Below are 13,164 nucleotides of genomic sequence, written 5' to 3' on the forward strand. Positions count from 1 at the left end.
GAACCCCTATAATTCAGTTTCATCCTTAACTCAGGATGCATTTTTTTATCACTATTAGGGCACTGCAAAGTGTGACACATCTTCAACTGACAGACAGGGCAAATATGTCTAAGGATCACTTCCATGCCTGAAAATTTTCTTTTGACTAACTAACATCTTTATAAGGCTGATCTTCTAGGCAAGGCTTTGAGTTCTATGAATTATAGTTATTTTACACTTTCAAAGATATGACACATTTCATATAATTTTCTTATGATCTCTCACAGTAGATTAAAAAAAGTCTGTCATGCACTACAATTAAGGTGGCAAAACCTTCCCCTACAACACAAGCGTCTGTTGCCAATATCTAGAGTTGCATGATCATGCAAAGAAATATGAGTTACAAAAGGAAACAATGCACCTCTTTCTAAGAGAAAGAACTGCACAAAACTGGGTAAGTGTACATCATACATTTATTACTGAACAACTCTCTCAACTCCAAAATTGGGCACAGGGATTAAAAATAAAAATTCATTGCACTACCTAGTAAAGCATTACTAGTAACTCTCATAAAAAATGTAGAAATTTTGTTAAAAATTTATCAAGCCTTCAAATGATTTGGTTACAGATATTTATAATACATTTAAACTACATGTTAAATGATACAATATTGTATGATTTAAAGAAAACACTTGTCAAAATATGATTCCAACAAAACCCTTAAGATTTCATAATCATTAGCAAATCTGAAACACAAGTAGCAAAATGAGGTAACAATGTGCCAATGAAAAAACACAGCTTTTACAAAGGCCCAAAGATAACTCAGTCAAAAATGTGTTTTCTACAATTAAAAAGACTGCTAAATCTCATCCCAAGTAGCACACAATGTGTTAACAGCTGTGAAATCACATTCAAGAGCCTGTACAAAATGGCATAAACCAAAAGACTTCAATATTTTTTGTAAAGAAAGCCATAAAATGAAACATTGGAATTATCTGTAGGCCTTGATATCCACTGAAATGTCAAATTAAGTTGACAGTTTATGCAAAAAACACAGCAGTGCCAATATGATAAACCAAACATATTACAGGTTTTTAATGTGTTTTTGGTTTTTTTTGTTTTGTTTGTTTTTGAGCCCAAGGAGCCAGGTGATGGCAGAAAGGCAATGAACATTAAAAAAAGTCTTGCTGAATTTAGGTGTTGCCAGGCACCATGGCAGGCTGCTGAATTACACACAAATGTGCATAACACACAGCAGTTAACAGCTGAACATGAATCCCCCTCCCTTGACAGCCACAACAGAGAGGACTTGGTTGTAGCTTGTCTTGAGCTGATTCAGAACATACACGTGTGCTGTTTATACACACGAGCCACAGGAAGCAAGTCCACGTAATCTTGCTAATCTGCAAGAGTCCCAGGCAAACAAAAGAACCATTTCAGAAAAGATGAGCCACAGACTGCAACAATTAATTTCAGGATTTTACCAACATGGACCCTCCATCTCCTAGACCTCCCACTGCCTCACAGAGTTTTACTGGGGAAAAAAGGACATTACACATCAAGATTTCTCCAATTCCAGAAAGAGGACTATTCTCCCTTGGCTTCAGAAGGATGTGTCTTGTTCATTTGTATCTAGCTTAAAAAAATGCATCCTCTTTCCATGCTTTGAACTGAACACTGAGCATAGTAGTGTTAGTTATGTTTAAACCTGTAGACACAGAATTTTTTCTTTTGCAGTTATGTAAAAGAGCCTAAGTTTTGTAAGCCATATGTGCCATATGCTTTTTTAAACAACATGACTTTATTTGTTAAAAAAATAAATGTTATTACATGTAATTTAACCTGCTAGGTGTTATTGTGAAAAGCCTATGTCTACTGGAAGAAAGGAGAAATTCTAATATGTTGAAGGTGATGTAACAGCACTTTTATCTATTTAGTGCTTTTAAGTATGGATAGGTATGGAAAGACTCACTGTTTTTGAGAACTACCTGCGTAACTAAACAGAGGGAACAGCATCTGAAATAGGGGGAAATTGTGCTTTTATTTTATCTGCACCAAGAGCTGTGACTGGTTTGTAGAATCTTCAAAGAGGGAAATCAGCATTGAGAACATCTAACACTGTTTGAAATTATAACTGATACTAAAGCATAGCAGCATACAAAAGCATCAGAAATCATAAAGAACAAACTTAAAGATGATACTGCAGCAAGTTGCAGCAATATTGCTAATTCTGCCACTTGTGCTGGCGCAAACAAATTAATTTTACTGAATTTAGGAGCAGAATTTTGTTGCAAAAAGTGCATGCTTTGAATACCCATGGTATATGCAGACTTAAATGCTTTGTTAGAACATATTGAAAAAGTTAACAGTCTGAATGTTATAAATGAAGCTGATTTCTTTTTTCCAATAGCCCAAATAAAACATTTTTCAGAGCACGTGAAATAGAGGTTACCACCTCCTATTTCATGCACTGTTCTGGAAGGTGCTTCAATTTTCTCCTATAGTGGAGCACTTTGAAAACTCAATTGTAAAATCCAAGGGAGCTCCTTATTCATATCATACTTATCATGCAATAAGGAAGGGCAAGAAGCAGCATCAGGGCAACTGAGTTCTGCAGTTAGTGACCAAGAAATACCACCTCTTGTGATACAATGAAAAAAATCAGAGATTCTACTTCTCTGAGAAAATACTAAAAAATTTATTTTATTCATGAAGTTCCAGGAAAAAAATTGTAAACTTTTACAAGTTATTTTAGTTGTATATACAAACTCTCTTGTAAGTGACAAAGAAGGTATGTGATTAAAGCCAATGTTTACAAGCTAAAAGATTATGTCCTTAGTAAGTACAATGGTCAAAAGAGCTGTTGCAGAAGACCCTCAGTGTCTTTTTGGCTTTCTTTCATGAAAGAAGCACATAACTGGCAAACCCAGCTAGAAAAATTTAAAAGGAGAACAGAAAAGCATTGATATTCATATTGGCAATTGAAAATGTTAATAGTGCTAAATGACTTGTGTGATATTGCAACTTTACATTGATAAAATAACTTGTAAATCAGCCATTTAAAAATCCAGACTTTGTAACATATGCTAAAAAAACAAGGTTACGCATGTATGAACAATCAATGCACTCTTTAGTGGTACACATTTAAAGCCTCCAATGAAAGGGAAGTAAAACAGCTGTTTGAATAGTATGTAGAAAAGTCTTTATACCTGCAAGTACATTGGGAAGGAAATTCTATATATCTGTAATTGCTGCACACATCGCATTCAGTGTGCAACTGCAAACACAAGGAAAGGAACCAGTGTACAGTACTAGTACTGTTTAAATAACACACAAGATTATACATTGCAGCATAATTATTACTACACACATACGTCCTCAGTACATGCTGGTATATAGGTTCTCAAACACACATGCACACTCAGTCACAATCACTTCACTCATCCTGTCACAAGCAAACACATTCACACCATTCATTCCCACTCACAGTATCTGAAGGCTCTATATAAGGTAGATTGCTATAGTGTTTGGAGCTACCACTTTTTTTTTTCCTTTTTCTTTTATATAAAAGCACATGCTAAAAGATCACGTCCACAGTAATCTTGCAGCAACAGTCGGAATGATCACACAAAAACCAGGGAATGTTAGTGCACACACAAAATTAAGCTAAAAAAAAAAAAAAAAAAAATCTTTGGAGTTCCAATCACACTGTTAGTATAACAATCCTGTAATTGTGAAGACTAGTTATAAGCATTATAATTGATTAAGTCACACAGTGCAAAGTAAGGTCCATTGACCCTTTTGTGTAACGTGTAGGCTGGAAGCCACATGAAGTTCAATATAGTTCATATATACATGTGACCAGGAACACCCAAAACAGATTTGTGCTCTTGGATTGGTCATTCTGAATCACGATGCACTTCTGAAGCATCAGCTCTACAAATTGGGCAGGTACGATTTGCCTGTAAAACCAGAAACAAAAGAGGGTTTACTGTACTGACAAAAACATTGTTAAGGTAATGACTATATGACACTGACAACGGTGAGTACTGAAAAGCAATTCAAGAGTACTCAAAACAAGATAAGACAAAGTGTGCTTATGCCTTTTTAATTTGTTTTGTTATGCTAGAGTCGTGTAAGTTTGCCAATTCAAAACTGTGTTTAAAAAAAATAGTGCCCTTTATCTTTTAAGATAAAGCAAAACAGCAAACAAGGGTTTATGTAAGTAATGGTGGTTTTATTAATGCAAATTCATAGTTATCATATATTGCAACCAGATGGGTGCAACTAAGAAGCTGTACTGTGTGCTGCAGAGAAACCCACCAAAACCAGACCATCAACTTTGGGCTAAATGTCCTATCTGGTGGTGGTCATGTTATCACAAGCTCTACTGATCAGGGATCACATCTCTTCATACTCTGTTTATTCAGTTATTCTCACAGAAACCCGTCAAATAGACTTGGTCAAAGCTGAAAGCAGACCAGGGAAAAAGGGAGAGGGTTTTACTAAAGAGAAAGGAGAAAAAAAAAAAAAGAGAGAAGATGACCTGGTGAAAATGTATTCAAGTAAAACACATAAGCAGCCCTTCAGTAAAACAGTCACTGAAAATAAGTCCTGTTACTCGTTTACTTTTATAGCTTCCATAAGAAGACAAGACAGATGAGAAGTAACATTCCTTAAGCTACTGGGAAAGTCCTTCTGCCTTCACATATCTTTGTCAAATAAAGGCTAATTTCATTTTAGCAAATGATGAGAAAAGGCCTGAAACAAACATGTAACATGTATGATAAAACATTTAATTTGCAAAGGACAGAGTGGATAGAACTCTTCCCTGCCCCAAATTCTTTATTTCTTAGTTCCCAAAATTGCAGAACCAACCACTGTCATCTCCAAGTTTTTCTAAGGTAGACAAATTTTTCAATGAAAATACAAGTAACAGCATCAAGAAATATGGCTCTGCAGGCCAGAGTTCAGAAATCATTGCCACAAATTTCAAATCCAAACAATAAATGCCAAAGAAAGTAACATGTTATTACTTTAAAACATTATTTAATAATGCAAGTTAAAATGAGGGTATATTTTTTCTGTCAATTTACTGCTATTACTGTTTTATAATTTATATAATTATTATTGCTTTATAGTTTTTGCAAAGCATAGATTGGAGAATCAATTCAAAATTTATTTCTTGCTCTTTCACTAACAGTTTTGAAATTACTTGAGGACAGTGCCATTGCTTGGTCACTACTTTGTTCTAGATACAATTCAGCTAACGTAATATTTAAAATAAAAAGGCATGTTCTTCAAAATTCTATGGATTACTGAATCATGAAGTATTTGCTTAGATGAATAATGAAGTACCTACCATTTATAACATGACACAAAGCATTCAGTGGGAGTAATTTCCTGATAGGAATTGCAGAAATAAATCTACTGTCCCAGGATAAAATGAATATTCATGGATACTGCAGCACTGCTTTCTAAGTAACTTTTCAAGATCCTACATGAACATCTGTTTTAAATTTAGTTGCATTCTTGTGCCTTTCAGGAAATTAATTCCTCCTTCCTGGCATTTAACATGACTCTGGTGCAAAAAGAAGAGTAAAGTGGACATAATATTGTAATATTGACCTTCTAACCAGCCACTCCTTCAGGCAAACTTAGTTTTTGTACTGTAAGGAGAGAGAGCTGCACAATGAACTAACGGATTTATTTTTTTATATTTTATAGACATTTGTAGCTAAAGTGAACAGCATCTAGAATAATAAACTTGTAGGGCTACTCAAATCCTCGAAAAAGCATTGCACTACTTTGGTGTTAGTCCATCAGAACCAAGTTCAACTATAGTTACAGTTTGTCTTTTCTTATATATAATACAGCATTTCCTATCCAACCATTAAATATAAATATATTAAATATAAAGGCAATTTTTCCTTGTTAACTGGTTCTGAACCCTCAGGCAGAAGACAGATCATATTTTCAAAGCTGTCCTTTGGAATGGACTAACTCTTACTTTACAAAAGAACAGATTTCTCATGTATTCATATTTGACTGAAGGATTTAGGATATGAAGAAATAACCAAATACTGTCTAATATGAGAGTTGACAATACTATGAAAAGCAAAATGACAACCTCTCTCTTGTTAGTTCTGTGTCCTCCACTGTATTACATTTTCTCTCACAAGTCTCTAACCTTGCTTAACTAGGGAAGTATAAAGTGGGCAACCTAATGCACTGTAAAAGAACATTTCCTCTCACTTGCTAACACTATCTAAAAAGGTGGTACTGTACACAGCATTACACCAGCCAGGCAGATCAAACCTCCATGCATAGACAAGCCACAAAACTTTCTTAGATACCTTTTGTTCCATCATCATCAACAGGCAGTGGAATAAGGATTATTTTTTTTAAATAATCAGACGGAATCACTACCCTCTTATTTAAATCTTCCACTAACAACATGGTGAAACTTAAAAGAATCAGCTTGAGTCCATAGTTCTAGAACTAGTTCTGGAAATATTCCTAGATAGCAAATACTTTCTTCAGAGAGACAAGATTAAATCAGTAAAACACAGGAACAAACTGGTAACTTTTTTCTTTTTTACCTTGTGGAAAAAACTTACAAGTACTGAAAGCTATGATTTTTACCTTCCACAGCAGAGTTTATCAACAGGATTTTGGATGGATGATGTGAATTAAATGGATGTGAACATAATTATACTACGAACAGATAAAACAAGTTGTCAAATACATAAAGGAATGGACAGAAGCAAAACTATAGCACAAAATATCTTCTAGTTATCCTCACTTCCAGGTGTTTGCTGCCTAACTGTAACCAAGTTTAGACAGAGGCTGTAAGTAAAACAGGCTCGTGGTACAGGTAATTTATTATAGTTTACAAAGCAAAATAATACTTATTTTCATACATCATCTTCATACCAGTGTAACTAAACCCACATGGTATAAATATATTGCCTTAGTAATCCTACACTATGATGCTTTAGCCTTGTCTTGCTTATTTTGCATCCAGCTCTGGAATACCCGATGTCAATACAAGCAGTTTTGGGTGGGTATAACTGCACTGCTCTTTAGGTTTAGATTGCATATCTTTCACCTCATTCCCCCCCACTAGGTGACACTCTTATGCTTATAGAGTTTTTCTATGATAAGACAATCTTTAGAAAATACCACACTTGCAGATCTATTAGAAAATACATAGCTTCTAGGCTGGCACAAGAACATCATAAAAATGCTATTTCAGCACTTCTACAGTACATCTACAATTATGAAAAAGACGACTAAATCTGCTTTTTTCACTTAACTGTTCTGAATTCTATTTCCAGTTCATTACCAGTTGAAAATACTAAATCTAACTGTAGAACTGCCACTCTGAGTTCCAAAAAAGCTTAATTCAACATACTTGTCTTACTCTTGAGACCAACGTCAGGTAAGAAAGAGCATACAGACAGGACAAGCATGCATGATACTTCCCTGACATGTTCTTCTAACTTCCAGCAATCTGCAGATCAGGGGCTCTATGAATCAGAGGTATATTTTTTTGCATTAATAGCCTGGAAAGAGCTGTCTTTTTAAAAACCTATATAATCAATTTTACCTATATATACCTATAGAATCCATATATACTGATATATTCTATAATATAGAATCCATAATCTCACAGGCTGTGTCAATTATCTTAGTTGTTTTTTTCATAAAATGGAGTGACTACTATCCTGGATACCTTGTCCACAACACAAATGACTTAGGAAATTTCATTCAATGAAAAGACTCGACAAATCTCTTGTGAACACTCCTCAAGAGGAGTAGGGGGACACTGGAGAATAACACTTGAATATATATAATCTACTCTTAATTTGCAGTTGCTGAATAAAACAGCATACATCTAGGACAATACATTGATAATAGTATGTGTGTGGGTGTGTATGTGGCTTTTTAATCTGACAATAAAACAACTAGGTGTTTACATTCCTCTTGCTGATTCTCAACTATGTACATGGATTCAGATACTGAAGGACACCAGTTCTACTGAAAGTTATGAGCGTTGCTGTGGAAACATTTACGCTGGCCTTAGATTTTTTACCATGAGTACTGTAGCCTAAAAGCAGTATCATATCTCAGTTTTAAAAGCCTTCTCATAATTTTTGATACCTTGTTAGCCAAAAGAATGCTGTCAATATTAACTTAATGTTTTCATTCTCTGCACTGAATATTTTAGTCTATGCCTAAGATATGCATTTTCTTGCTTTTATGATGCCATAAAGGCAAGGGGTTTTACTTTCTTTTTCTGAAACAACTGACATCATCTATAAATCTCTAGGGACTATATCCTATATTAACATAGGATGATTGCAGTTTCAGGTGTTCTACACAACAGACTACACACAGATTAAACTAAAGATGAACAGAATAAAACACTGAGAAAAGGTGAGCCAAGATGGGGATCAATACCTTGTTGATAGTAGATCTGGCTAATGCAGCTTGTAGAGGTGTCTGTGTATCATCATGTACGTACTTGTATTTCCTGTTCTTCACACGTTCTGTACTGCTGCTATTTTCACTGTGCTCTTACTGGCCTGCCCTGTTTCTAGATCCTTTATTTGCTGCTCAAATTCTCTTGTAAGGCTGTATCATAGTTTTGTAAAACTATATTTTCTATTGTATATATTGCCTTTTTTTATGTATGTATCTATGCATACACATATATGTACAAACATAACACGTTTTATTTGCTTGAGAACCTAATGTTACTAACAAAGTGGATGAGGAAGGTATTAGTACTCATTCTTGCTATGCAGGATATGTAAAACTGTTAAAGTGACCATCATCACAGAAACTCTAATTCATACTTCCTATATTATGCTATTTTGTTTTCAAGTCTTCTTTAATTTCACATATTACTTGAATTCACAGTCATTGTTTTGTGCAAATGGAAAACACAGTAAGATGTGTCAATGAAAATAATTCCCTTCATATTAATTTCTCCTTGAGCCAAAGATTATAAAGAAACATCCTTCATCAATTGTTAGAAAAATGTCATACATAGGCAGTGCTTCCATTCTGTTGTGATTTCTAGCGTAAGTATTAGAAATGTGAAACAAGATGAAGTGGAGCAGCAAAATACCCCCACCCCGTTGCCCCAAACTACATAATGAATCGCTTATAAGATAGGATTTTTTTTTTTTTTTTACCTTCAGCCATTTATCGACACACTTGGCATGGAACTCATGGTTACAGGGTAAGACTCTAAGTAGCTGCCTTGACTCAAAATCACACATGCACACCACACACCTAAAAAAGACAACACAGTTCAAATGCATCCGCTATGTAAGAACAACAAATACATATTCCATACAGAACTTTACAGGTACAACTGCAACATGGTAGCTTTTTTACCGCTTGGATAGGTACAGTTATCTATATCTGTGGTTGAAGTTATGTAGTGTGACAACTTAAACTGAGAATTGTTTTTGTGTTGTGTTTTGTTTTGGGTTTTTTGGGTTTTTTTGGTTTCTTTTTTCAAATCACAAAGCAAGTGCTCCTGCTCACATGAGTTCACAGACCCAACCAATAGAACAGATGTTTAATAAACATTCAAAATGGTGGAGATAATGATCTATAAAGTTCAGTCACTACTGATACTAGTAAGTCACACTGAGGGTGGCTGAAACTGGAATATCAGAGAAATAGCCTTACACTGAAGTTCTAACATTAGACAGCATTAACTTTAACTACATTCATATCTCTACTGCCCTTTCCACTTGGTTTTGCAGACCTTTCAAACACAGTAAATTAATGGGCTTTAAAGATAAGAAGATGCACTCTTAAACCACTGACCAAGCTCTGTCAGGAGCCTGAAACTGTAACAGTTGAAGCTATTTTCACACAGGCTAAATTCCAAGTTGACAATGTCACTTTAATGTCTAGTATGCTGAACAAAACCTAGAACACCTTTCTTTCATTTTAAATTTTTTAATGCTGAGGAACTAAATTGAAATATAGCTAAATAATGTGAGACTAGATAAAGGTTTTAAAGTAAGGATAAATAGTATTTGATCTGGAAAGCAATCCAAGAAAAAAAAAATTAAACTGTTTACTGACATGATTGCTTTTAAAACCCTTCTGACCTAGCTGAGGCTGCAAGTTAGAGAAATGAAAATATAGCTACCTAATTTATGGACCTTTGAAAAAGACCAATGTACTTACAATGTCTGTTCAGACTGGTGGTTGTTTGGATTGAACCTGTAGGATGGAAGCTGTTCAATGTCTGCCTTCGTCAATCCTCGTGGTTTGGCTTCTCCCAGACGTTCTGCCAAATTCAGCAGTGCCTGCAAAACATGGAAACTGGACATTTAAAAATTCACTGCTCAGACAGGCTCTGGTTCCACTGTGGGGCTGCCATTACACCTCACTACCCCAGCTGGTAGCACAAAACACCCTTCTACGAGACATGTTTAGAACCTTAGTTCTCCCCTACAACATAAGCCCCATGAAATTCAGAATTCAACCATCTTTCTAATTATGCAAGATGTTCCCTTCAGGACTTCAAAACCTCCAGGACTCAACTTCCAATTAGTCCTATGGCTGCATGCAGAGCTTGGTAAGTATTTTGCTTTTGAAGGGCACCCTCATCCTGCTAGGAAATTAATATTGCTGGGAACCGGAAAAAATCGCCAACAAATTTGCTTCCTAAGAATATGCAAATCTGGTCTTGTGAGAGAAACCAAGAATTTAATGGGACAGGTTCTGATTCCCACTCTACATCTTGGACTAGCTGAATTGAAATATGGAGATTTTATCCCAAATCTGGAAAAAAATACATACCATTAAACTTTAAGCACTTTTTTTGGTTAAATTTTATGTTCATTTTCTATAAGTCAAGCATTGCAACTAAAAGCCTCTGATGTAAATAATTTGCACTGTCGTGTATGTAACTTGCGCTCCTTCACAATGGACCTAGGAAAAATATCACTATAAACATGATGGAGAACCAAGGCATAGAAAAGTTAAAAGACTTGGTGAAAGCTGCAAACAATATTGATCACAAAGAGATTTCTAACACTGTGAAACCTAGGGCCAAAATTCTCAGAAATAAGATGATGCTTCTGAACTAGCACAGAAGTTATTACAGAGGTGCTCATTGTTAAACTGAAAATGTGCAACTACACAGAGCTCTTAAGGGGAGCACAGGCAAAGAGGTGCAAAAATAAGGGTTGATGATGACTGTTTGAAGAGAAATTGAATGGAATCCAATGGTCACAGAACCAGTAAATGGGACTGCTCCACAATTATCTAGGGTATTAAAGAGGGTTCTACATCTATAGATGTGAATTACTGTACCCTCCTAAGGGCCAAGAGGAAAAGGCATCAAGGCAGTTTTATAAACATAAAATTTAGATTAATTAAACCTATGACATTAACACTACTCTGTATTAATACTACTCTGCAAAGTTATGCACATAAAACCAATAACTTACCCCATTCTTTTGAACGTGCTTCACTTCTGCTTGACATTTAAATTAAAATTCAAAAGAAGAAGAGTAGCATGTAGAACATAAAAGCTGAACAATTTAATGATTACTAGCCTGGAAGGGTGGATTCTGGGAAAAAGCAATAAACAAAAAATAAAGCTAAGCACTTCTAATATCCAGTATTGCAAAAAAATCCGAAAAGATGGTTTCTGGATTCTGCCTTCACAGTCATTACCTTTATTTGAAAGGCAAAAGCAGGACTAAAAGCAAAATATACTAAAATTTTACATATTCCTTGAGCTAACATCTGTTCTTTAAATGTAGTTTGCACACCAACCTCATAGTTTTCTACCTCTCCATCTTCCACATCCAACTCAAAGCTGAAAGCTGGTCCAACTGCCGGTGGCACTGGAAGCATTGATCTACCATGAGAACAAACAATGATAAGGTTCAGCACCTTGCCGAAGGAATGCACAGAAACATCTCACAGAGGTAAAGTTACCTTAGTGATCCTTCTCAAATCAACAAGTTCTCAGAACTGGTAAAAATGTTAAGTTTGAAGTCAAGAATAGATATTTGAAGTGAAAGAGTCAAAGGAAAAAGCTAATTCTGCCTCTTTTTGATACTGGGAGTGCTGCCTTCTTAATTGAATGCATGTCTCAACTGATAATTTCCAACCAAGCTCAGCATTATTACAAAAACCAATCTCTTGACTATCACAGACTATGGAGAGCTAAAACTGACAATGAATTGACATTCTCGTTTTACATGTTTTATTTCTTTAAGTGGATAAAACATCAACAAAGGAACCCTAAGTTCACTTAGCTCTCCAATACAAAACCCTTGAAACTTAAGCCTAAAACATACAATGAAGATAAACAGGATATGCTACCGGACTGACTTCCATACTGAAGAGAAGCACAAACTCACTTTCTCATATACTGTGATGTTGGTTAAAGCAGAATCTCTTCAGATAGAGAAGCAAGAGAGAGATGTTTTTCTGTTTTTTATATTCAACAAGAGTTATATATGCCCCAAGATGGTCCTATGGGTCAAAATTTAATGCACAGACATAGAAATCACAAATTCACAGCACTAAAATATAATAAAATCCCACTGAAGTCATCAGGAATTACTGTGCCACATTGTGTCCTCAATATACCGGCAAGAAGCTACAACATCACTCTCAGACTGTAAGATGCAAAGTTGAACAACTTAATTGGATCAGATTTCTGGTGCCACTTTCATGCCACTTCTGAAATTGCATGGAGAGAAACTACAGATCTGGTGCCAATGTTTGATTATTTCCTTGTCAATGCCACCTTTGACACCAGACAATAATTTTTGTTTTCCAAACATTTCATAGTTATTTCAAAACCAGAACTTAGAAGACTAATAAATCTCATGTCATATACTGAAACTCCCCCACAGAGAGTATACCATAACACGACAGATAATTCCTAAATGTTAATTGTCCCACATCTCTTCCATAAACAGCTAATAAGAAGCAGAACAGAAATTCAACAACTGTAAGAGATTAGCAGTTCAGCCAATAAAGAGTAACATATCACAGAAAGTTCCCACCCTTGTGTTTCATAATTAAGAACCAAACCAAATGAATTTATTCAGTAAGGGAAGAATCCTAGGACTTTATCCTACAGTGTAACCATGCCTCTGTAAAAGTATACAAGAACCAAGT

General features: G+C 35.2%; 1 protein-coding gene across 1 annotated transcript in view; it reads right to left on the reverse strand.

The window, feature by feature from the left end:
* Window positions 1-3,878: 3,878 nt before the first annotated feature.
* LOC309415590 (E3 ubiquitin-protein ligase RNF38) overlaps window positions 3,879-13,164 on the reverse strand; it is a gene marked incomplete at both ends in the record, with an annotated part of 122,612 nt that continues 113,326 nt past the window's right edge. The window contains 4 exons of the mRNA XM_082013139.1: window positions 3,879-3,941; window positions 9,186-9,285; window positions 10,201-10,322; window positions 11,803-11,887. Of these exons, the coding sequence (XP_081869265.1) occupies window positions 3,879-3,941; window positions 9,186-9,285; window positions 10,201-10,322; window positions 11,803-11,887 (370 nt within the window). The remainder of the gene's footprint in view (window positions 3,942-9,185; window positions 9,286-10,200; window positions 10,323-11,802; window positions 11,888-13,164) is intronic.

The sequence above is a fragment of the Phaethon aethereus genome (assembly GCF_964289735.1).
Source record: "Phaethon aethereus genome assembly, chromosome: Z".
Lineage (NCBI taxonomy): Eukaryota > Metazoa > Chordata > Aves > Phaethontiformes > Phaethontidae > Phaethon > Phaethon aethereus.